Source organism: Petaurus breviceps, unplaced genomic scaffold, assembly GCF_028583685.1.
Source record: "Petaurus breviceps papuanus isolate PSGF00001 unplaced genomic scaffold, PetGlider_PUasm1.0 184, whole genome shotgun sequence".
NCBI lineage: Eukaryota > Metazoa > Chordata > Mammalia > Diprotodontia > Petauridae > Petaurus > Petaurus breviceps.
The window spans coordinates 13,270,141-13,297,343 of NW_027185793.1; the positions used below are offsets into that span (position 1 = coordinate 13,270,141).

At 37.5% G+C, this 27,203-nt stretch overlaps 1 protein-coding gene and 1 pseudogene across 1 annotated transcript in view; both read left to right on the plus strand.

Moving 5' to 3' along the window:
- Positions 1–2,255: 2,255 nt before the first annotated feature.
- Positions 2,256–12,278, plus strand: LOC138161217 (suppressor of cytokine signaling 2 pseudogene; annotated as a pseudogene).
- Positions 12,279–12,324: 46 nt separating this feature from the next.
- The window catches only part of LOC138161219 (fibrillin-2-like), a 152,583-nt gene continuing 137,704 nt past the window's right edge, over positions 12,325–27,203 (plus strand). The window contains 3 exon segments of the mRNA XM_069088046.1: positions 12,325–12,400; positions 24,092–24,164; positions 24,166–24,209. Coding sequence (XP_068944147.1) covers positions 12,325–12,400; positions 24,092–24,164; positions 24,166–24,209 — 193 coding nt within the window.

Consider the following 27,203-nt stretch of genomic DNA (forward strand, 5'->3'; position numbering starts at 1 on the left):
GAGTAGTGACTGATAATTGAATAGTGAATGATGACTTAATAGTGACTGATTTGTAACTTAGTGTGCCCCATGAGTGGAAAATTTGATTATTGTATTTTGTGACAAAGGCAAGCCTCCTTAAGGATGACTTAATGCTTGAGTTACTAAATGATTGTACTTTGTTGAAAACTATTGTGACCACTTTGGTGAAAACTATGTGGCCATCTTAGTGATAAGTTGTTTGAATGCTATATTTTGATTTTCTGTGACAAGCTGCGATATTGTGAATGCTATACCTTGATTTTCTGGGAATGTTTTGTTTTGATTTGTTACTGAATAAATAGAGTGTTCACTATACTATGAACCTTAAAAGCTGTTCACAGTAGAATTCTTCTGGAAAGCTGCTCATGCATGGCATTACAAGTATAGGGTGATGATCAGCACACTACTCCAGAGTGATCACACTGTCAGAGAAGGGAAGGGGTATTTTGTGAAGCTGTTTCAAAGGAATTTGCTACAGAATGGATATGGGAGATACCAAGTTTTGCTGGGCTGGTACTCATTAATAGCTATATATTTTACCATTGGGCTGTCCTGCCTGATAAAAAGAAAAAGATAAAGGCCAGATCAGTTTCCAGGGAGTGAAGAACCTAACACCAGGCTAATATGGCACCCAGGAAGGTTCATCAAAGCACAAGAGGAAAGATTAGTAGCAGGCCAGATCAGTGACCAGGCAACTCAGGACTTAGGAAGCCCATTACCTAGCTACCACAACAAAAGCTAGGGCAGCAAAGCACAGATCAGACAGGATCACCAACATCAGCAACAACATGTGAGAGGGAGCTTCAAGGTATACAGAAAGGAACAGAGTCAATTTTGGGTTCAAGCTGTGCAAGAAGAAGTAGACAAAGAAGACAAGGCCAAAACCTAAGTCAAGACACCCAAAGACTGAGCCAAATTCAGTGTTTCCTGCAGAAATTAGAGCCTAGACCTAGACACTGCATCTAAAGAAAGAAGGACCTGCCCATACCATTGGAGGGAACAGAAAAGGGTGGGTTCTGACCCAAGCACAAAGCCTCAGTTCGGAGAATAAGGCTAGAAAGATGACTAAGTGGAAAAAAAAAACAACATTGAACAAAAGTAAGAAATACTATGGACTGAGAGAACCCAAATGGTAACACCAGGGAAAGAGAGTAAATTAGCAAGTGTGACAGTTAGATCATACATACCAACAGTTAGCAAAATGACTTTCTGATGAGACTTCACAACAGCTGGAGAAAGAAAATGAAAGGCAGTAATATATCCAACTGAATGCAGAATTCCAGAGAAAAGTCATGAGAGAGAAGGAGGTTTTCTAAAATGAGCAATTCAAAGAAATAGAAGAAAACAACAGAATGGGAAAGGCAATAGATCTCTTTCAGAAAATTAGAGGTATCAAGGGCATATTTCATGTAAAAATATACATGACAAATGACAAAAATGGTAGAGAATTAACAGAAGTAGAAGAAATGAAGAAGTGGCAAGAATATACAGAACTATATAAGAAAGGTCTTAATATTACCAATAACCACGATGGTGTAGTTACTGATCTAGAGCCAGACATCCTGGAGAATGAAGTCAATGTGGCCTTAGAAAGCATTGCTAATAACAAGGCTAGTGGACATGATGGAATTCCAGCTGAGCTATTTAAAATCCTTAAAGATGACGCCATAAAAGTTCTGCACTCAACATGTCAGCAAATTTGAAAAACTCAGAAGCGACCACTACATTGGAAATAATCAGTTTACATCCCAATCCTAAAGAAGGACAATGCCAAAGAATGTTCACATTACCAAATAACTGCCTTCCTTTCACACACCAGCAAGATTATACTCAAGATTCTACAAGTCAGGTTTCAGTAGTATGTCAATCGAAAATTACCAGAAGAACAGGCTGAATTTGGAAAGGCAGAGAAACTAGCAACCAAATTGCCAACTTCTGCTGGATTACGAAGAAAGCAAGGGAGTTTGAGGAAAAAATAAACATCTACCCGTGCTACATTGAGTACACTAAAGTTTTTGCCTGCATGGATCACAACAAAATGGGGCAAATCCTCAGAGATGAGAGTACCAGAAAATCTTACTTGTCTCCTGAGTAACCTATATGTAAACCAAGAAGCAAAAGTTAGAACTCAACATGGAACAACTGATTGGCTTAAGATTAAAAAAAGGAGTATGACAAGGCTGTATAGTTACCTTTTAAAAATTTAGAATACATCATGAGAAAGGCCAAGATGGATGAATCAAAAGCCAGAATTAAGGTTACAGGGAGAAATATCAACTATCTCAGATATGCAGACAATATCACTGATAGCACAAAATGAAAAAGAATTAAGAAGACTCTTGAAGAGAGTGAAAGAGGAGTGTAAAGGCTGTCTTGAAACTTAACATTAAAAAGCTAAGATCATGGCAACTAGACACATCACTTGCTGGCAAACAGAGGGAGAAAAAATGAAAGCACTGTAAGATTTTATATCCTTGGGCTCAAGGATCGCTGTAAATGGCAACTGCAGCCATGAAATTTAAAAATGCTTGCTCTGTGGAAGGAAGGGCATTAAAAATGCTCTCTCTATGGCAAATCTGGACAGCAAATTAAAAAAAAAACAAAGATTTTGCTGAAAAAGGTCTGTGTAGTCAAAGGTATGTTTTTTCCATTATGAGAGCTGGACTATAAGGAAAGCTGAATGCCACAGAATCGATGCTTTTGAATTGTGGTGCTGGAGAAAACTTTTAAGAAGTTCTTGGACAGCAAGGAAATCAACTCAGTCATAACTAAAGGAAATTAATTCAGGCTATTCTCTGGAATGTCAAATGTTGAAGCATAAGATTAAATATTTTGGCCACATAATGAGAAGACAGGCCTTATTAGAAATGATCTTGATTTGGGGAAAGATTGAAGGCAAAAGAAAAGGGGATGGCAGAAGACGAGATTTATACATACTCCCCTCCTCCTGACTCCAGGGCCAGTGCTTTACTAACTTCGCCACCTAGCCGTCCCACTGAAATTGAAATTGAATAAGATACAAACTCCCAAGGGAGAAAAATGGACTTATAAATGAATTCTGGCAAATATTCAAAGAACAATTAACAGCAATATTATGTGAACTATTTTCAAAATTAAGAAAAGAAAGAATCCTTCCAAACTCTATGACAAAATCAGCCTCATACTTGCAGTGGGAATAAGTATGTTAACTTAGACTGAGCAACTTCATTGTGTTTTAAGTCTCTATTTTTTAACTAAGTAGTTATTGAATAAGCAGTTTTTCTATACTAAAAACAGTCTAGTTTGGCAATGATGCAATGATAGGTGTATGTCCCCTAAATTTGGTGTGTATGTATCCCAAATCTGATAAACAAATAATATACTTTTGTTAATGAAATTAGGAAACTAAAATTTTGATTTATAGTTTCCTTTCATGATAAATTTAGGTAATGAATAATCAATTAGAACTCATTTAGTAACTTGTAATCAGTCTTAGCCAGAATCGTTAAAATCTACCAGAGGTACCAGTTATCAACCTGCTCCTGGATCAAGACCAGAGCAGATTTCTGCATTCCCCAAACTCATAAATTTGAGCATACTCTGTTTGGTCAAGTGCAGCACTGTTTGATGAAAACATGCCAGAGCACCACCTCAGAGGGAGACATACAGCTTCTGGTTGGAAGAAATATTGTTGTGAGCACCAGGACATTATCAGGAATCAAGTGAATTTACTGCACCAAGAATTGGTGATTTATTTTTAAAGGGGTTAATTGTATGCTCTAGATGAATACAGTTTCATTTCATGCACTGATGAGGTTAAATCTGAATTCGAAAATCAACATAACATAAATCAGTTGGGTATGTATACTGTACCTAATGCCGTGAGGGACAAAGCAGGGAAAGAAAACTATAGACCTACTGAAAATCAATGCAAAAATATTAAGTAAAATACTAACAAAGAAATTACAACCTATTAAAATAATCATGCACTATAACCAGGTTGGATTTATACAAGGAATGCAAGATTAGTTCAGCATAATGAAAACTAAACATAATAGTCCATAATAATAGCAAAAATAATAACAGTCATGATTATATCAATAAATACTGATAAGGCCTTTGATAAATTCTGATAAATTATTCCACTTTTGTTAAGAAACATTGCAAAGTACAATAAATTAGGTCTTTCATTAATGTGGAAAATAATATTTATCTAAAACTAAAGTGAACATTATACATAATAAAGACTAGAGACCTTTCCAGTAAAATCAGAGTAAACCAAGGTTGCCCATTACCCCCACTATTATTTAACATAATATAAAAAATGCTAACTGTAGCAGTAAGATACGAAAAAGAAATAAAAGGAATATATTCAAAGAAGAAATTAAATATTCACTTTTTTCACATGAGACTATACTACAAAGCAGTAATCACCGTGATTATTTGGTTCTTAAAAAGAGAGAGGGTCAATCTAGAAGCCAATGAACACAGTGGCATAATGTAAAAAACTCAAAGACTTCAACTACACTAGTAAAAATTCACTATTTACCAAAACTGCTGGGAAAACTGGAAAGCAGCCTTGGCAGAAACTAGGTATAGACTAACTTCTCACTCCATAAACCTATGTTAAGTTTCGCATGAATATAATAGCCATAAGAGGTAATATCAGAAACAAATTAGAGGAGCAAGAAAAAAAAATTACCTTTCAGATTTATGGACAGGGGAATCAGTCATAATCAAACCAGGGAGGGAGAAGATCATGGAAGGTAAACAATTTTGATGACATAAAATTACTGTCATGTCCTGATGTGGGATGATGGCCTGATGAGTCCTTGTCTTAGCTTCTGCTTTCCTGGGTCTATGTGATTACTCTGGAAGCGACATCAATGTTGGACTGGTTGCAAAATCTGCCCAGAACTGTTGCTTTCAGATTCCTTCAGCTCAAGACCCTGAGCTTTTGAAATCCCCAAAGCCAGAAACTCTACTCTCTTCTCCTAGAATGGAAAAGAGCAAAGTGGCCAAGGACAGAGGCCCATTTCTCAGGGACTTGTGGCTTGGAGGGAGGTGGGGGGAGAAAGAAGGAGGAGGAGAAGGCCCCAAGGCCTCTCTCCTTAAAGAGTGATCTCTCACTGAACATCTAAAGAGAGTAACTATGAAGAGAGGAAACAGAAGAACTGAGGCAAGTGAGACACAGAAGAAGCCCACCAAGGTCTTTCAAAGGTAAAAAAACACCATGTGGTTAATAGAACAGAGCCAGGTATCCAATATCTGCATGTGATCCGTATTCTTTCTAAGGCATTTCCCTTCCACATCACTGAAACTATCCTGGAAGCAAACTTCTTCATCTATGAAAGTTCCATCAGCTAATCAAATTCAGGCACTCTGACCATGTGCCAGACCCAACTAGAAACTACTAGTAACAATCAATTGCAGAAGGGCTTAACAAACTGTAGTTTATGAATGCAATGGAATATTATTGTACTATGTGAAATGATGAAAGTGGTACTTTTAGAAAAGCCTTAGGAAGACTTTTTATGAACTGATGAAGTTTGCTATGCAGAAACAGGAGAATAATTTATAAAATAACAACAGAATAAAGAAAAGCAATTTTAAAAGATTTAAGAATTCTGATCAACTTAATGATCTACTTTGATTGCAAAGGATGAATTATAATTCTAGCGAAGTGGTGTTGAATCAAGACTGAGAACAAAATGTATATTTTTGGACATGGCCAGTGTGGGAATCTTTTTTAACTACTGGTTCTTGACTAAGCATATTTATTACTGAGCTTTATTTTTATTTTTCCCTAATGAGGAGTAGGGTGAGAAAGAGAGGGATAAGAACAGGGCTAAAAAAGAATAAAAAGGAAAGAGAGTCACTAAAACATATTTTTAAAAATTATACAGAAACCCAGAAATAACAAAGAAATTTAAAGTATCTTCGTAAATTACAGTGACTTTAATGTTATAAATTTATATTTAAATAAAGTTATACACAAATATCATATATACGCCTCTTTTTCTGCTCTGTGTATATGGAAATGTTGATTTCATGTTGTTTTTTAAACTCATTCTAAATTTAATAAAAATATCTGGCTCATACCTACTGTTTTCCATCTGACCTCATTTTCTTCATGTAGCTATCTATGTTCCTAACATTTGCAGTATTCAATGCCTAGATTACCCTTGCCTGATTGCCCCCCCCATCCCCCATGACTACCTATTGCTCAAGGCCCAGTTTAAATACCACCTCTTCCTGATTCACTAACTGGAAATGATCTCCCCTACGATCTAAGAGAATTCTGTGTTCTTCTTATGCAGTTATCACATTCTACTTTTATTCCATTTATCTGTATGCACTTCCCTAACACGCAGTGGTATTAGATCCTAACTTATTTGTGAATAAGAAATAGAATAAGAAGAGAATAGGTTTTGAACTCAGAAGGCCTGGGTTCTTATGCAGGCTATGCTATTATTTTTTGTGACTTTGAATAAGTCATTTCATCTTCCTAGGCCTCAGTTTATCATAAAATGAGGCCATTGTGCTAGATGATCTCCAAGTTACTTTAAGCTATAAAACCTATGAAGAAAAACTCGAGGCACCCACCAGACCCGCCTCAGAAGAATGCTTTGAAACTGTAGGAAACGCAAAGAAAGTTCTGCACGGCCCTTATGTTGCTCCTAGTGGGACTTTTGCTCACACATTTCCCGTGGCTTGGGTCAGCGTGGGTTTCACCATTATTCCCTGAACAGTAAGCAGTCCCTGCAGACACCTCAGCCAGATGGGGGTGGTGGGGGGCGGGGGGGGCGGGGAAGTTAAGTAGAAGGGGTAGGTGGAAGGCGGACTTCCCCCCAGAGACCAAATCTAAGTGACTGGGGCGGCTGGCCTAGGCGGTGGTCTGTTTTAGGCAACCTTTGCTTTGAACAATTTTTCCGCTCACCTGCTGCGGTTTCCCATTCACAAACTCCAAGCTGGTTGCTAAGGACGCCGTTGGGTCTGGGTGAGACCGGTGGAGCAAGCAGGAAGAGGCTTCCCTGCCCACGTGACCAGGGTTGGGTCTGGGGCAATGCCGGGATGGGGCAGCTGCAGGCTCCACCTTAACCCGGACTCTCAGCCGCAGCTTCCCCACCTCAGCTTTTATCCTAGAGAAAGGAGTAGAAAGAAATCTAGCTCACGTGGTAGAGGGATAGAAATGCAGCTCTCTATGGCATTAGCACCCATCACCCTCCCTCCTTTCTCTGTCCCCCACACCCATCCCTATTTACTTTTTGGTACCAGAAGGCTGATAATAATGGCTTCTTTGAATAGTTAACCTGTGTGCCTAGTATGAATATATGTTGGAAAACTGCATTTCCTAGATTAATACTCAATCCAGGGTTACGTCCTCAAAACGAATAGGCTTTGGTGGGGAGGAACCAAGTTGCTGGTGACTACTTTTCACTGTTACTCTAGAGAGGTAACCAGGTGGACATGAGATGTCTAGTACTGGCAAACACAGTGTGCTTTCCATTGATTATCAGATTCAATAGATTGAATTAGTTTTTAGAAAGTGTATTTACTAATTAAGTACAATTGATGGGGTGTTTGGGATCTATATTTGTAACATCAGTAATGATGGGGTGCTTGGGATCTATGTTTGTAACACCAATTTGTAAAACCAGTTTGTAAAATCGTACCTCCTTCCCCCCCCCCCCCAGCTTCAGAGCATTAACTCTGTCCAGCAACAACTCCGGAATTGTTTATATCAGCTTGGGAGAGTGACAAGCTACACCTGGGAATTTTTCACAAAAGTATCTATAAACATTCCAGCTTAGGCAACTATTATCTCCCCCTTGTATAGTGTCATCCTATCCTGTCTCTAGGTTGACTCTTTGGCTGCTTCCATGAATCCTTCAGGATCCTATCTCTGGGTTAACTCCTTAGGCTATTATCCACTAGCTGAGTCTCCATTAACCTTGGTTCCCAGACATCAATCCTGTCAAACGTGACACTGATAGGTGGCAGACTGGGAACTTCTCAGTCATCCTTTGACTGATAGCTGACTTAGTGATGTTTTGAACCTAAAACCACACCTCCAGGTAGCCCCCCCCCCACACACCTTGGGCTTTTTCCCAGTGAATTATGGGCAATATGCCTTCGAAGTTACATTAAAAGTGAATGTCCCTTTAAACACTGGTCCCACCTTAACTCCTCCCTAATCCCACCCTTAATCACCCAGTTAGCTTAATTGGCACGGGATCTACTATGGATTATTCTATAAAAACCTTAATTTTACCCCTTTAAGGTTGCAGGTCCCCTAAAGGACTCTTGCCCACTGTACAGCCTAATGATTAACTTTCATGTCCCCTAAGGACCCTTGCCCGCTGTGAAGTGTACAATAAACTTTTACAACTCTGACTCCAAGTAGGCCTGGGCTGAATTCTTTCCAGACTGAATCGCAGGCTTTCTGGTCTTACATAAAGATCAGAGTTCCTGCTGAACCATATAGCCAGCCCTCATCACAGTTGTTACACAAACATCCCCACCAAACTTTCTGGAACTTAGTCCATATGGTGGAGGGGGTCAACTCACAACTTCTAGTTACTGAAAGCTCTTTTCTCTCCTCCAGGAGTCATCATGAAGGTTTCCTTAGGTGTGAGACCCTTAGGAGCGCCATGGATTGGTGTCTCCCTTGAGTTCTAAAGCTGCCTTTCCTGGTGTGTCTAGTTCTCTCCTCAATGTGTTTCTCAGATCCCAGTCAAAAAGGTACCCACAGCCACTTGGACATTGTTTAACATTTTGACATCCTTTGACATTGTTTCTGACACAGATGTGAACTGACTTGACCTTTCTACGTTCACAAAATCATCACCTGGTCAGTGGGAAGGGAGGAGGAGAAAAACTGTATTCTCCTCACTGCCAAAAGAAAGCAATTCCATCTTAGAAGTCCTTCATAACCCTCTCCAGGATACAGTGCTCTTTCATCTCCATACAGTTTCTCTACAATGCACACCCTCTTTTATAAAATGTAAGCTTCTTGAGAGTAGGAACCATTTTTCTTTCTGCTTCTTTTTGTATTCCCAGGATTTAGATTAGAACCAAGTACATATTAAGGATCTAATAAACGTTTGTTGACTCGACTCACGACTGAACTGACCTGTGTCTAGAATGCCTAATTCTGAACTGGCTTATTATACGTAAGACAATAGGTAGGCCTGACTTTTTCAGCCAGAAGGCTATGAGGGCCATCTGTTTACTTGCAATCATCAAAACATTTAACTCTTCCCAAACTGATTAAGACTTGTTCCTCACTCATCTGCCCCTTTGGTGAATTGAATGATTTATTCAGACTGTTGAAAGTGAATTTTCAGAACATAACTTAATCTATATTGTTCAGTATCAGTCATTTTGCTGGCTGCAATGACCCCTTGGAGAACTGCAAGACCAGCTGCAGCAACTGGCTTCCTTCAGTATCTTCTTTTCAACTCTAAGTGGTACCAAAGACTTAATTGGTTAAAATGTAGGATTTCAGAGTCTCTGGAATGTCTGCCTCCTTTATCTAGTTTGATATTTAGTTTCTTTTGATTTAGTGAAACACAAACATGGACATGTTTGTGAGAACAAACCCCAAAACCTGAATAGTTTTACAAAGAAATTTTTTAGGCCATTTGATAGAGAAACCTAGCTAAAAAGAGGTAACTCCCTCTCACCAGGTTCTAGAAAGTTTACATTATATAGGATTTTGACAAGGGCATTCACACACGAGTCACAAAAATTACCGGAAGGGAGTCCAAGATATGAGCTTATGTGGACCCAAAATAAGTACTAGGTCTGACGACCTATAATAACAATGCTTTGGGTGGGGGCGGCCAGGTAGCACATTGAGTAAGAGCACTGGCCCCAGAGTGGATGACCTGGGATTGAATCTGGGCTCAGATATGTAGCACCACACCCAGATATAACTGGCCATGTAACCTTGAGCAAGTTACTTAACCCCAATTGCTTTAAAAAAAAAAAAAGAATGCTTTGGGTGGATCTAGGAACAGGGAGAACCCTCCAAAATTGTGTAGCCATCTCCTAGAGAGTTATTGAGGTCAGGCAACACTTTGAGTACAAGCAACTTCTAATCACATAAAGTTGGATTTAAATATTATAATTTTTTCCCAAACAATATAATTAGTCATCCTTTTTACAACATTTTCATACTAACAAAAGCATAATTACAGAAACAAAAAAGCTAGGTTAAGGATTAAAATAATTGGAATCAAAGGAAGAGTCCTTATGATCCACCTTGTCTAAAATTTGACATAATTCATCTAAGGAGGAATAATATTGATGACAAATTTCTCCCAATATCTCATGATTAGAGCAATTAAATCGAGTAAACATTAGTGACAGTAAAATAAGGAACTTAACTTTCACTAGGAAACAAGTGCACTATAGCCATGAATATCACAAAAAATCTTAATCTCATGTTTCATTCAATGTCATCAAAGTTGAACAAACTTAGTTAAGCAGAGGTATAATCTCATAAATCATTTAAGGAGACAAACTTCATTAAACAGATTCTATAGGTAAATTGTCAGGTTATAGATTTAACTATTTAGAGGGTCCACAATGGACTGATTTGAGAGGGGAGATTTACATATCACCAGTTAACTAATCGAGTTGAAAAAGGGTGTAATCACTTTGGGAAGCTAAAATACTCCTTTCTCAAATAGTTACCATCATATAACATAAGTCAAGTTTTGGTGAAGTGTGGTTAATAATAACAGAAGATAGACTTTCAGTTGTTGACTCCAAAACATTGCAAGGAGGAATGGCCTTGATTTCCAAACAATAAATAAAAAGAATTTAGACATACCCATCTTCCAGCCAAACATAAAAAAGATGAAACATAAAAGTCAAAGTAATACCATAGTGATCATAAATATTAAATAACACTAAGTCTCCTTCTTCCTGGTAACCCACTCCCAATATTCATATAATCAATATATTTCACCTTGAGTCCCAGCTATCACAGGTAATCATCTGATCCCTGGGAACACTTTCCCTTGGAAATTCTGGAATATGCCTCATTCTTAGGGTACCTTTGGAGGGAACTCTTCCTAGTAGATTCACTTCTTTAACTCTGCATCACTTGCAGAGAGACTTTTATGTTTCATGTAGACATCCCATCAATTCCCAAGAATGTACCACACAAACTGAGCGTCTATAAACATTTGTGTACAGGTAGGTCATTTTCCCATTTTTGTGATCTCTGTGGGGTACAGACTTCGTAATGGTATTGCTGGACCAAAGGATATGCACAATTTTATACCTCTTTGAGCTTAGTTCCAAATTGCTCTAAAGAATAGTTGTATCAGGAGCGAGGTGCGCCTGGGAGATCGCGCGTGGGGCCCTAGAGCCCTCGACCTCTAGCCCTGCTTCCTCGCCCGCTGCTCGGCTCAGCCCCAGAAGCATGCGCCCCTGAGCGCACCCGAAGCCGCCGCCGCAGATGGTGCGCTCCCGCCCCTTGAGGGGGGTCGTGGGGGGCGAGCGGCAGTGGCAGTGGGAGGAGGGAGCTCTGGAGGGGGGCTGCTGGCAGGCGAATAGAGGGTGACGGTGCTGAGGGACTGGGGAGGGAAAACGGCCAGAATCTCCTCCCCCTCCCCTTGCCCACCAGCTTGGGTTTTTTTTCCTCGGGAGGTGTTTTGGGGATCCCCTTGACTTCCAGCAAGGACTGACGGCCCACTCAGACCCCACATCGTCTTCCTCTGAGCCCCGTTTTGGGTGGCAGCTTCTTCGTCGTGGGCTACCCAAAGGTCCCACGAGTCCACCGTGGATGGTGCGGAAAGGGCTCGAAGCCAGTGCGGGGCGGCAGGTACAGCAGAGAAGCAGCCCTTGGAGGTGGCGCGTTTGGCTACAGCCAGGCGGGAAGTGAGCCAGGCAGGGTGGTACTGAAGCCAGAGAAAGATGAAAAGACGCCCCCGAAGGAGCCGTCCTGATAAGAGACCGTTCTCATTCGTTCTCATTCGGACTACTGGCTTACTATGTCCGTCAAAACCGCCGCAGGACGAATAGAAGACTAGGGTGGGAAACGTAGGTGGGACTCCATCGTCGGCGTCAAATCCGGGCTGAAACAACTTCACAGCGTGGTCATGGAACGGAATGCTGCGTGGGAGCTTGCAAGGACAAGAGGACGGGGCCGAAACCCCTCTGCAGTTCCACTCCAACACTTCAGCATCTCTGTAGACTCTATAAACAAGGGTACAACAAGACTAAAAGATTGCTTGAAAGAATACCAACACCAGGTATAAGTTTCTCTGTTTTTTCTAAACACCACTCATGTAGAATCTTCTCTGAATGCAGCTATGTGAAGAGAGCCGCATCATCGTAGCCTTGGCTAGCCACGTGTCCAACTCAGAAATGTTATTTCCCCGTAAGAACAACTGCAGTCAGACTAATTTAAGTGTCCAAGGAAGGCTGGCGGGGGAGGGGGGGAGGGGGAGAGTGGGAACAAGTGAACTATATTACAATCCTTCTCACGATTCTCACCCGAGTAACTTTATCTCGACGCTAAAAGGAGTCTCTCCCTTTTTATGATTGAGTGTTTCGTGGCATATTTCCTAATCTGAGGGTCAGGGAAACTTTTTTCTCTGTTTCTCTGTGTCTCTCTGACTCTCTCTCTCAGGTCATTTTTTGGGTGTGAGTTCTTAGCTGTCGGGGTGTCAAGGGTACATGGTACCAGGTGTGTCCAGCTGATATTAAAGCTCAGAGCTGGTACTAAAAGAACTGGAAAGGGAGAAGCCGAGATGGGGGCTGCTCACAACCTACTTACCCGATGGTCAAGTGGGGTCTTATGATGTCTTTATTTTACATTCTGGTGTACTTGTTTAGAGTTTTTGCTGTTCTTGTTAAACAGAACCTGCTTGTCAGTATTTATCTTTTGTTTTATACCATTCACAAAACCCAAAAGAGTGACCATGAAATCTTGTATTTGTTTTCTGACTCCAAACAGCCGATAATCTTGTGTGAGTAGGAGAGTACTGTAGCCCTTTGTTTAAAAAAGGAGCCTTACTTCAGAAACATTTCAAACTGGTGCAAATGGACCTTGATTTTCCTTGTTTTGTTTTTCTTTAAAAAAAAAAAAAAAAAAGTCGAAATACAAGAATGTCATGCTCCACAGGTGCAACTGAGAACATGGTGATGAAAAACAATGTTTTCTCCTCGTTGAAGTAGGCAGGTCCTGACCTGTGGCCATTTTCATTTGTTTGGAAATGGCTCTAAAAATCAATGTCCTGGCAGTCCTTGAATTGTCTGGCCACAGAAAATCCGCAGTTGTTTTCCTTCTACTGTATAGAGTACTTTGGACTTCATTTTCTTCCAGATGCAGGGGGAAACGGACCTGTTTTCTCTTTTTTTTTCCCAAAGTATTTATCCATGGCTATTACTGAGTATCCAACTTTGATTAGAATGTACTAAATTAAACAAATGCCTTTCCTCCCCCCCAAAAAAAGAATGGTTGGATCAGTTGACAACTCCACTAACAATGCATAAATGTTCCCATTTTCCCACATCCTCTCCAACATTAATCATTTTCCTTTTCTGCTATATAAACTAATCTGATAGGTATGAGTTGGTACCTCATAGTTGTTTTAATTTTCCATTCTCTAATCAATAGTAATTTAGAGCATTTTCCACATGAGTATAAATGGCTTTGATTTCTTCTGAAAACTGCCTGTTCATATCCTTTGACTATCAATTGGGGAATGACTTGTATTCTTATAAAGTTGTCTCAGTTCTCTACATCTTTGGGAAATGAGGCCTTTATCAGACATACTTGTAAAGATTGTTTCCCATATTTCTGCTTTCCTTTCAATTTTGGTTACATTTGACTTTGTTTATGTCAAACTTTTTTAGTTTAATGTAATGAAAATCATCCATTTTGCATTTCATAATGTTCTCTATCTTCTGTTTGGGCATAAATTTTTCCCTTCCTTATAAATCTTACAGGTAAACAATTCCTTACTCTTCTAATTTGTTTATTAAATCACCCTTTCTATCTAAATCATGAATCCCTTTTGACTTTATATTGGTGTATAGATATTGGTCTATGCCTATTTTCTGTCATACTTATTTTTCCAGTTTTCCCAGCAATTTGTCACTATCCCAGCAAATTCCCACTATTTGTCCAATAGTGAGTTCCTATCCCAGAAGTTAGAGTCTTTAGGTTTATCAAATAGTAGATTAGTATAGTCTTTACTACTATGTCTTGTGTACCTAAGCTTTCTCACTGATCCATCAAGATATTTCTTAGCCAGTCCCAAATAGTTTTGATGATTGCTGCTTTACAATACAATTTGAAATCTGGTATGGCTAAGTCACCTTCCTTTGCACATTTTTTTTTCATTAATTCCCTTGACATTCTTGACCTTATGTTTTTCTAGATGAATTTTGTTATCATTTTTTTTTCTATACATGAAATAATTTTGGGTACTTTGATTGGTATGGAACTAAATAAGTAATTAATTTAGGTAAAATTGTCATTTTTATTATATTAGCTCAGCCTACACTGGAACAATTGACATTTTTCGAACTGTTTAGATCTGACTTTATATGCATGAAAAGTGTTTTGTATTTGTGTGCATATATTTCCTGGATTTGTCTTGGCAGGTAGATTCCCAAATATTTTATATTTTCTATAGTTATTTTAAATGGAATTTCTCTTTCTGTCTCTTGCTGCTGAGCTTTGTTGGTAATATATAGAAATGCTGATGATCTTTGTGCATTTGTTTTATATCCTGCAACCTTGCTAAAACTGTTCATTGTTTCAGCTAGGTTTTTTAGTTGATTCTGTAGGAATCTCGAAGTATACCATCATATCATCTACAAAGAATGGTAGTTTTGTTTTCTCATTGCCTATTCTACAATTTCTTCTTCTCTTATTGCTAAAGCTAACATTCCTAGCACAATATTGAATAACAGTGGTGATAATGGACATCCTTGTTTCACTCTTGATCTTATTGAGAAGACTTCTAGCTTATTCCCATCACATATATTGCTTGCTTATGGTTTAAGATAGATACTACTTTTCATTTTAAGGAAAACTCCATGTATTCCTATGCTATCTAGTGTTTAATAGAGATGTGTGCTGTATTTTGTCAAAACTTTTTTCTGCATCTATTAGCCCTGGAGTCTTTTTCTTAAGGACTTCATTGGTGGTTTGTTCAATTTCTTTTTCTAAAACATGATTAAGTATTTTGTTTCCTCTTATGTTATTCTGGGCAATTTATATTTTTATAAATATCCATGCTACATAAATCTTTAGATTCGTTGACACATAGTTGGGCAAAATAGCTCCTAATTATTACTTTAATTCCCTCTTCATTGGTGTTGAATTCACACTTTTCATTTTTGGTACTGGTAATTTGGTTTTCTGCTTTGTTTCTGAATCAAATTAACCAAGGTTTATCTATTTTATTGTTTTTTCTCATAAAACAAGCTCTTAGCTTTATTTATTAGTTTGATAGCTTTCTAAATTTCAATTTTATTAATCAGGGTCTTTTCTTGATCATGGCTTTCAGTTAGATCAATAATTCTTAAATCATCTTTCCTGGACCTATTTTCCAGGTGAGCTGTTTTTCCAATGACATATTTTATATTTTCTTCTATTTTTTCATTCTTTTGATTTTGTTTGACTCATTCTTGGTGTTTCATAGAGTCATTAACTTCCACTTGCCCAATACTACATTTTAAGGAGTTGTTTGCATCAGTTTTTTTTTTTTGTCCTTCCTTTTCCAAGCTGTTGACTCTCTCTTGCATAACTAATTTATTCTCCCAATTTTTCTTCTACCTCTCTTATTCGATTATTAAGACACTTTGTGAGCTCTTCTAAGAAGGATTTTGGGGCTTGAGACCAATTAATTCTCCCTTTTGAGGCTTCGCATGTAGACATTTTTACATTGTTGTCCTCCTCTGAGTTTGTGTTTTGGTTTTCCCTGTCTCCTTAATAGCTTGCTATGGTTCAGTCTCTTTTCTATTTTTTGTTCATTTTAAAGCTGTTTTAGTGACTTTTAAAGTTGAAATCTGCTCCTGGGACACAGGGGGCACTGTTCTACCCTCCTTTCAGTAGGGGCCAGGGGCCTAGTCACTGGCTTTCTGCAACAGAACCTCGAGTGCTTGAGGCTTGCCCACTGTGCTGGAATGGCCTGCCCAGTCATACCTGTCATGCCAGTATCCCAGGGCTGGCAGTTTGCCTTTTGTGCTGGCTAGACATTTCACAGCTGGCCTGCTGTGCCATTAGCCTGCAGAGCCAAGTCCAAGGGGAACTGGTTGCTGATCTGTGCTGTGCTTAAGAGCCTCCTGCTGCCTTGCCTAGATGCTGTCTATGCTAGGCTCCACTCCCCTTTTACCCAAATAAAACAGATCTTTCCTGGAGTCGTCCTAAATTATCTTAAGCTAGAAAATTGTTTCACTCAGTCTTTTGTGGATTCCATCACTCCCGAGTCCACTTAGAGGCTTGATTTCACATTGTTTCCAAGGGAAACTGGGGAGAGCTCAGGCAACTTGGCTTCTCTCCACCATCTTAGCTCTGTTGTTTGGTAGAATTTACTTTTGAATCTACCTAGCACTGGTGAGGTTTTCCTTAGGGAGCTTGTTGATGGTTTGTTTTTTTTTTTTAAGATAGGGTTATTTAAATATTCTATTTCATCATCTGTTAATCTGGGCAATTTATGTTTTTGTAAATATTCATCCATTTTACTTACATTTTTAGATTTATTGGCACAAAACTGGGCACAATAGTTTCTAATAACTGCTTCAGTTTCCTCTTCATTGGTGGTGAATTCACCCTTTTCACTTTTGATACTGGCAATTTAGTTTTCTTCTTTTTTTAAATCAAATGAATCTGTGGTTTAGCCTTGAATTTGAAATTGACAGGTGAGTGGAGTATTGACTAGTGAGGAGAGACTTGAGACAGACATATCAACAAGTAAGCTATTGCAGTAGTCCAGTTATGAGATGATGAGAGCATGCATGAGGGTGGCTGTGTCAGAGGATGGAAAGAGGTATATGTGATGGACTTGAGCTTAGATTAGTAATGGTGAGGTGAGAGAGAGATTGAGGAGCTGAAGATGATATTTAGGTTGTGAGCCTAGGTGTTTGGGAGAATAGTGATGTTTTTTTGTTTTTTGCTTTTGGGAGGGCACTTGGGGTTAAGTGACTTGCCCAAGGTCACACAGCTAGTTTTTGTATTTAAGTGTCTGAGGCCAGAATTGAACTCAGGTCCTCCTGACTCCAGGGCTGGTGCTCTATTCACTGTACCACCTAGTCGCCCCGATAGTGATATTTTGTACCATGATAGAGAAATTATCAAAAAGCAGAATTGGGGGAAAGGATAATGAATTCATGTTTGGATATGTTGAATTTAAGTTGTCTACGGGATATCCAGTTTTGTGTAGGTAGTCAGAGACACAAGAATGGAGGTCAGGAGAAGGGTTTTAGTTCTAGAAAAATAGAACTGAGAATCAATAGTAGAGAGATAATCAGTGAATCCATGGAAACTGATGAGATCACTAAACAAAACAGTAGAGAGGGAGAAAAGAAGAGGGCCCAGCACTCTATGACACCCCTGGTTAATGGAAATGACTTGAATGAAGATACAGCAAAGGAAGACCAGTAGGCTCATTCAACAGCCAGTAAAAGAACCAAGAGAGCAATGCCATGATCATGTAGAAAGAAGAGAATATCAAAGATTATAGATGTCAAAGTCTGTAGAGAAGTCAAGAACGATGGGCACTGAGAAAAGACTTTTGGATTTCCTATTAAGAAATAAATGTTAACTTTAGGGGAAACATTTTCAGTTGAGTTGAGGTTGAAAGTCAAACTACAGAGAATTATGAAAACAAGCAGAACGGAAGTGGAAGCACTAATTGTAGACAATCCTCATGGAGAATTCAGCCACAAAAGGGAGGCAAGACATATAATAGCTAGTGGGGATGGATGGATGAAGTTCGGGTTTTTTTTAATGATGGGGGAAATGGGGTATGTTTGTAGGCAGTAGAAATCCAGTCAGTAGACAGGGAGAGATTGAAGATTAAAATAGAGATCAAAGAAGAGGCAGTCTGTGTAGAGAAGCTAAGATAGAATGGGATCACTTATGTATGTAGAGGGGTTTGCTTTAGCAAGAAGAACTACATTTTCATGTGAGACAAGGGTGAGAGAGGAGATTGTGACAGAAAGGCAAAGAAAGAGATAATTGCAGAAATGTTGTGAGATCAGGAGGAAGAGGGGAGAAAGAGAACGGCCTCAATCTTTTTCAATTAAATATGAGGCACAGTTCTTAGTTGAAAGGGTGGGGAAAGGAAGAACTGTGGGAAGGCTTAGATGCTTTAATAATCATACGCTGAAAGAGGCTATTTGTTGTCTGTTCCCCATTTTCAAATATTTCATGTTTGATCCTCCATAAAAAAAAAGATGTTCAAGAGAACTGAATTGATTTTTTATCATGCTACAAAAATTGCTTAGAATACATAGATAAACACTTGGATACATGGATAAACAATTCAACTCAGTGGATAGTTTACTCTCTAGAAGATGAAATTCAGCTATTGAAAATGGTTTTGGGTTTTATGATAGATGAAGGTAAGGTTATAGGAGGAAGGGGGTAACATGGGCATTTATGTAGGTAATAGGGATTCAGCTAGTAGACAGGTAGACATTAAAATTAGAGTAGAGATGGAAAAGGAGGGAATCTGTGTGGAGAAGTCATATGGTAGGTATTTGTTGTTGTTTTTAATCTGTGTTTTTCCTCCTATAAGGTCCTATTCTCATGTCTTATTATGGGAAAGGCTTATTATAAGGGACAGACCTAATAATAAATTTTAAGTTTGTCAAAGATCAACACAATCAAATTCAAAGGACTTGATCACCAGGTTAGCCACAAAGTGATGAATATTTTTGGATACAGTAATTTATGAAGATACACTATTATGGGATACAGGATTGTAATTTATGTTGATGTGTGTATGTGTGGAAGTACACATAGAAGAGAGACAGCAGAATGTCCTACACAGGGTACTGGATAAACAGAGAAACTACATTGTGCTAAAAAGGTACCATAGACAATGAAGAAATAATTATACCAAATACATATGTACCATATGATATAGCATCCAAATTCTTAGTTATTAACATGCTTAATTATTTTGCCCAGTTATATACCAATAAAACTGATAATCTAAATGAAATGAATGAGTATTTGCAAAAACATAAATTGTCTTGATTAATTCAAGAGGAAATAGAATACATAAATAATCTTATTTTAGATAAAGAAATTAAACAAGCCATAAATGAGCTCCCTAAGAAAAAATACCTAGAGCCAGTTGAATTTGCAAGAGAATTCTACCAAATATTTGTGGAGTAATTAATTCTGTTATTACATAAACTGCTTCAAAAATAGGTAAAGAAGCAGTTATGCCAAATTCTTTTTATGGCACAAATATAGTTTTGATACCTAAGCCAGGAAGAACAAAACAAGAAAGAATAATATATACTAATTTTCTTAATGAATATTCATGGAAAACATTTAAATAAAACATTATCAAGGAGAATATAGCAAAATATTACAAAGGTTATATGGTATGATCAGGTGGGATTTATTACAGCAATGCAGGGCTGGTTCCAGATTAAGTATTATAATAATAATTGGCCATGCAAATATCAAAAATAGACACATTAATAACAAAAACAACAAAACTTATATGATGATATAAGTAGATGCAGAAAAAGGTTTCAAAAAATGACATACACATGCATATTAAAAACACTAAAAAGCATAGTAATTACTGGAGCTTTTCTTAAACTGATAAGTAGTATCTATATAAAATCAAAAGTAAACATCTGTAATGGGTAAAAACTAGAACCCTTGTCAATGAAACTGGAATGAAGAAGGATGTCTATTATTATTATTCAGTATCATGCTAAAATGCAAGCTTGCTGCAGAAAAAAGCCAAAACAAAGAAGCAGAAAGAATAAGACTAAGCATTGAGAAAACTAAATTATCATTCTTTGCAGATAATATGATGATTTACTTAGCAAAACAATGAGCAATTTAATCAAAGTTGCAGGATATAAAATAAATCCTCACAAAACATCACAGAAATTATATATTACCAACAGAACCCGGGAGAACAAGATAGAGAAATTTATTTGAAATAACAGTACATGGTATAAGATACTTGATAGTCTACCTGTCAAGACACAACTAGGAACTACAGGAACTCAATTATAAAACACTTTTCACACAAATAAAGATAACTCTAAGTAACTAGAGAAATGTTAATTGCTAATGAATAAGCTGAGTCAATATAGCAAAAATGACTATTTACCTAGGTTAATTTGCTTATTCATTGCCATACCATTCAGACCACCTAAGAATCACTTTATAGAGCTAGAAAAAAATCATCTGGAAGAACAAAAGGTGAAGCAGTCAGCCTGGGGGTACCAGATTTCAAACTATATTACAAAGCAGTAATCATCAAAACCATCTGGTACTGGTTAAGAAATAAAGTGCTGGATCAGTGGAATAAATTAGATACACAATACACAGTAGTAAATGACTATAGTAATCTATGTTTGATAAAGCCAAAGATTCAAGCTTTTGAGATAAGACATGTTCATCATTTGAAAGAAATTACTGGGATGAGTAAAAAGCAGTTTTGCAGAAACTAGAAACAGACAAGCAATTCACAACATTGCAGTGACAGTGCAATATTTACAGTGCCCATAATCATAACAAAGACCATAACTATAAATATTGCATGATGGTCTATCGCAAAATATAACAAACTCTCCAAAGAGAGGCCAGAACTTAAGCACTTATTTAGACAACAGAAAACAGAATCCCAAAATCAGTAAGCCAATTCCATCATAATAGTAAAGAAATTAAGAAGTCATAACAACACAGAGAGTCATGCCTCCTTCAGCCTTTCCACAAACCAATATAAGATCAATATTTAGTTACAAACCTCTATATCTCCTTGCCTGAGCTCATCTCTCTCCCACCATCTTGCTAGCTCTGGCTCCAAGCTTCCTGTGGCTCTGCTCCACCCTTCAGCAAATTCCTCCCATCACAGGCTCCATGTGACTATATTTAGCCTATTAGGGGGAAGAGTTTATCTTCAAAGCAGGGAAGCTTCCTGTGGGCTCTGCTCCACCCTTTAGCAAATTCCCTCCATCACATGTTCCATGTGATTACATTCAATCTATTAGGGGGCAGAGTTTACTTTCTTTTTTTTTAAATTAATTTGTTTACTTTTAGTTTACAAGATTCAATTCCACTATTCCTTGAGTTTCACATTTTGCCCCCCTCTCCTTACCCCATGGAGGCATATAGTCAAGTATAGGATCTGTAAATACTTTCACATTATACATTAGTACATTTGTCAGGTTATAAAGACGGACTGTATCAGATGGAATGAAAAATGGTAAAGAGGACATAAAATCAAACAAGAAAAGGAAAAAGATCAGGTATTTTGCTTCCATATGGATATAAACTCAGTCGTTTCTAGTTCTTTCTCTGGATGCACACATTTCTCTCCATCATGAGTCTTTTGGGATTGATTTATATCACTGCATTGCTAAGAAGAGTCTAGTCTATCAAAGTTGGTCATCACACATATGTTGTGTCTGTAACTGTGTACAAATTTCTCCTGGGTCTACTCTTCTCACTCAGCATCAGTTTGTATAAGTCTTTCCAGGTAAATATGAAGTTCATCTGCTCCTCGTTTCTTATAGCACAATAGTATTCCATAACAATGCATATACTACAACTTGTTCAGCCATTCCCCAATTGATGGGCACCCCCTTAATTTCCAATTCTTTGCCACCACAAAAAGAGCTGCTATAAACATTTTTGTACATATGGGTCTTCCTCCCACTTCTATGATCTCTTTGGGATATAACCCTAGGAGTGGTATTGCTGGGTCAAAGGATATTGAAATCATTTATAGCCCTTTGGGCATAGTTCCAGATTGCTCTCCAGAAAGGCTGGATCAGTTCACAACACCAGCAATGCATTAGTGTTCCAATTTGCCCACATCCTCTCCAGCATTTGTCATTTTCCTGTTTTGTCATCTTAGCCAATCTGACTGGTGAGATGTAGTACCTCAGAGTTGTTTTGATTTGCATTTCTCCAGAATTTACTTTCTTTTTTTTTTTTTTAAGCAATCGGGGTTAAGTAACTTGCTCAAGTTTACATGGCCAGTTATTTCTGGGTGTAGTGCTAAGTATCTGAGCCCAGATTTGATCCCCAGGTCATCCTGACACTGGAGCCGGTGCTGTTACTTGCTGAGCCACCTGGCCGCCCCTAGACTTTACTTTCAAAGCAGAGAAGGTCTTCAAATCCCCCCCCCCCAGGGCTATTAAGGGGCAGGGAAGATCTTCAAATTCCCCTTCCCATTACAACCATATACAAAAATGAGGTCAAATTTGGTAAAAGATGTAAATGTAGAGGGTGATATCATCAGCACATTAGGGGAGCATGAAAAAGTTTACCTGTCAAATCTATGGATAAAGGAAGAGTTTGTGACCAAATAAGGATGAAAAAGATCATAGGAAGTAAAATTTTTTCTCCATGAAATTAAAAAGGTTTTACACACATGCACACACACACACACACACATACATACACAAACCAATGCAGCCAAAATTAGAAGGAAAGTAAGAAACTGAGGGGGGAAATATAGCAAGTTTCTCTAATAAAGGCATCATTTTCATATATATACAGAACTGAGACAAATTTATAAAAACAAAAATCATTCCCCAATTGATAAATGGTCAAAGGATATAAACAGAGTTTTCAGAAGAAGAAATCAAAGCTATCAAGAATTATTTTTTTTAAATGCTCTAAATCGCTAGTGATTAGACAAATGCAAATTAAAATAATAGGTATCACCTCACACCTAACATGTTGGATACTGTGACAGAAAAGGAAAATAATAAATGCTGAAGGGATGTGGAAAAACAAGGACACTAATGCACTGTTGGCAGAATTAAACTGGTCCAATTATTCTGGAGAACAATTTGGAACTATGGCCAAAGGGCTATAAAATTTCATACCATTTGAAAAAGAAGTACCCCTAGTAGGTCTTTATCATCAAAGAAAAAGAAAAAGGTCCTATATGTATAAAAATATTTGTATTAGCTCTTTTTGTGGTGGCAAAGAATTCCAAGATTTCCAATACTTTGCCACATGCAAAACATCTTCTAGATGTATTTTTATACATGTAGGTCCTTTTCTCTTTTTTTTTTTTTATCACTTTGGGATATAAACCTAGTAGTGATACTGGTGGATCAAAGGGTATTTAGGATACAGACCTAGTAATGATATTGCTAAGTCAAAGAGTTTTTATAACCCTTTGGATATAGCTCCAAATTGTTTTCCAGAATAGTTGGACCAGTTCGCAACTTCACTAGCAGTATATTAGTGTTCCTATTCCCAAGTGTGCCTCAGCACAAGCAGGGAAACTGATTGACACCAGCTCAGAAAACCACCATGTGCACCAGCATTTTCTAACAGTCAAGTCTCCTGGTCCTTCAATACAACTCTAAGAGAACAACTCCCGAAGGCACAGCTCCAGGCAGGCAGACATCCTCTAGCAGCCAAACATTGAGTGCAAGTCCTGGGTGAGCAGGAGCCCCCAGGGTTTAGACTTCCCACCCCCACCCCAAGAGCTCCAGTGTTGCCGACCCCGGCTCAGCACCAGGTAAGCTGCCAGACCTTTGCAGCCTCCATCTGCCGCAACTGGCACACTTTTGCAACCTCAAACATACCTTCCCCCCCCCACACACACACAAAAGAAACAAAAAAGCAAAAAAAAAAGATTTTAAAAAGTCTACTTAATTTAAATTTAAATTAATCTGCACTTACTTTAAAATTTAGAATCCTAGGTGGTATTTTAATAAAGAAATCTATGTGACCTTTGAAAAAACTTGTTATCTCTCTCTCTTCAAGAAAAAGTATTTTGCTTTTTTCTCCCATTCATAATTCATGTAGTAACATTTTTTCACTTAAAATAATAAAAGGTTTAATTATAATAAGATATGTCCTCTAGTCTTATTTTACCTTTAGCTATAAACGAATGCAAAGCATTTTCTGAAATGTGCACATACGGAAAATTCAGGAATGCCATTGGAAGTTTGAAGTAACAGTGGTTTTGTTTTAGATATGGAAGAAAGAAATTGTACAGGTAAACTTTCCCTGTTCTAGTTTTCTTCTAATAAAATAAAACTTATTTTTTCTCAAGCTATGAATTTAATATCCTTTTGTTTTCTAAATCTTAGCTTTTTAGTGCAAAAGTGACTTTTAAAAAATGTTCTTTATGTTGTTGTTCAGTCATGTCCAACTTGTGATCCCATTTGGGCTTCTCTTATCAAAGATACTAGAGTGATTTTCCATTTCCTTCTCCAGTTCATTTAACAGATGAGGAAATTGAAGCAAACAGGATAAGGTCACTTGGCCACCATCACACAGCTAGTAAGAGTCTGAGGTCAAATTTGGCTCAAGTTATTTTGACTCTAGGCCCAACTGTCTATTCACTACACTATGTAACTGCCATCTTTTTGTACTTAATTCCTAAATTAATGTAGGGAAATAAAAGTTTGGAAAAATACAAATTCTAAACTGTCTTGTTGTGATTTCATGCTTTTTAGAAATGTGATCTATTAAAACAGATGTTTCAAGTTATTTGAGTATTAAATATTTATATCATTTTGAAATAAAATTCTTCCAAATTTGTTAATAAAAATTTCTAAAGGTCAATGTAACTTGTGGTTATAATGCTTAAACATTACACTTAGCACATATTCCATTAGATATTGATTGAAAACTTATCAGAAAAATCTTTCCTTTCTGTATCCCAAGGTTTGAAAATTTCATTTTAAAATTTATGATTAATCTAAATTTCTACTGTGTTCATAAAATCCACTCCTAAAAATTTAAAGTCTCTCACTTTTACTTAAAAATTTATTTTTATTCTTAACTTAAACATCAAAACTCATTATATGTGGAAGAAAAAAAAGATTGTTTTGAACCTGTGAGTTTTTTTTTAGTACTGTTTAATTTTTAAATATGTAATACATATTACTCTCAAAACTATCCTGGCTGTGCCTCCTTCTGATATAGTGATTAAAGATATTTTGATGTCCTTTTTTTTTTGGCATCACTTGCTAATCCCCTTCCTTCCAACTTCCCACCTAATTAAAAACAAACAGTAACAGCATTACTTTTTAACAAATAAACATAATCAAGCAAAACAAATCCATAAAGACCCCACGTCAAAAAATGTATTCTCTTTTGCATCTTGAATCTGTAACCTCTCTGTTAGAAAGTATAACATGTTCCATCATAAATCCTTTAGGGAAATTATTGGCTATTGTATTAATTGTAGTTTTAAAATCTTTGCAGTGTTTTTCTCCTATAAATACACTTTTCTCCTAGTTTTACACAATTTATTCATTAGTTCATGCTAGCTAGGATTATTTAAAATTATCTGTTTTCATTATTTCCTATGGTACAATAATAGTCCATTACATTCATATAGCATTAATTGGCCAGCTATTCCCAAAATGATGGATACTCCCTTGCTTCTTTTCTTTTTTTTTCTTTTAATTTCCTTTTCAGGATCAGGAATTTAGTTGTGTATATGTCTGTTCCTAACCTGGTATTAACTCAGATTTAACAACATTCCCAAACCCCTAAAATTTCTGCTTGTTTAAGATTATTTGTGAGGGGCGGCTAGGTGGCACAGTGAGTAAAGCGCTGCCCCAGAGTCAGGAGAACCCAAGTTTAGTTCCGGCCTCAGACACTTAACACACACACACACACGCACACGCACACGCACACACACGCACACGCACACACACACACACAAAATCTAGCCATGTAAGCTTGGGAAAGTTAACCCCAATTGCCCTCCAAAAAGCAAAAAAAAAAAAAAAAAGAAAAGAAAAAAAAGATTATTTGTGTATGTGCATGTCTGTTCAACACTCCTTTGTCAATTACAAACAAAATTGTGGTTCATTTGATGCTGTTCCCCTCACCCCTTCCTTCATACTTTTTTTCTCATATACCTCAGTTATAAGACATGTTAAGGGCTACCCCTTTTTTCTTTCTTTCTGCACGTATTCCCTTTTACTATCCCATCTCTTTACCTTCTTCAAAACTTCAGAACAGAACTGATCTACCCCTTGTTCCTTTGTTTTTCTTATTTAACTACTTCAATACTCTTTGAAGACACTGAATTTGCAAGGGAACATTTGTTTATTCTTCTATTAGAATGTTAATAATACATCATTACATAATCCTCTCCAGTTGCTTAAATAAATTTACCTTTTTCCGATTTCTCTGGATTCTTGTGTTTGCATTTCAGACTTCCTATTCAGCTTTGATCCTTTAATCAGAAATGACTGAGAGGCAAATATGATAGCATGTGCCTATAATTCCTGCTACCAAAAAGCCTGAGAGTGTCAGATGTCTTGACTTTGAAAGTTCTGAGTTGAAAGGCATGAGTACTAAACTGATCAAGTGTTTGTACTAACTTGGCATCAATATGTTGAACTTCCAGGGGAAGAAACAAAGAAAGGAAGGGAGGGAAAAAGGAAGGAAGGAAAGAAGGAAGGAAGGAAGGAAGGAAGGAAGGAAGGAAGGAAGGAAGGAAGGAGAAAGGAAGGGAGAAAGGAAGAAGAAAGGAAGGAAGGCACCTCATCTCTGTCTCTTGGTTTCCCTATCATCCTTCAAGTCCCAACTAAAATCACTAGAATCCTCTCCTACCCCTCTTAATTCTAGTGTCTTCCTTCTTTTAATTATTTCCTATTTATTCTATGTATAGCTTGTTTACACATACTTGTGTGTTGTCTCCTCCATTAGAATGTAAGAACCTTGGGACAGGGACTGTCCTTTTCCTTTTTTTATAACCCCAGTACTTAACACAATGCTTGAAGGTACATAGTAGGCATTTGAGAAGTATTTATTAAGTTGAAGGATAAAACATTAATTGTTGTGCTTATTATTTAAAGTCCTTCATAACCTGATCCTCATCTATTTTTTCAACTTTAATATACATTACTCCACTTCCCTGTCTTCTTCTTCTTCTTCTTCTTCTTCTTCTTCTTCTTCTTCTTCTTCTTCTTCTTCTTCTTCTTCTTCTTCTTCTTCTTCTTCTTCTTCTTCTTCTTCTTCTTCT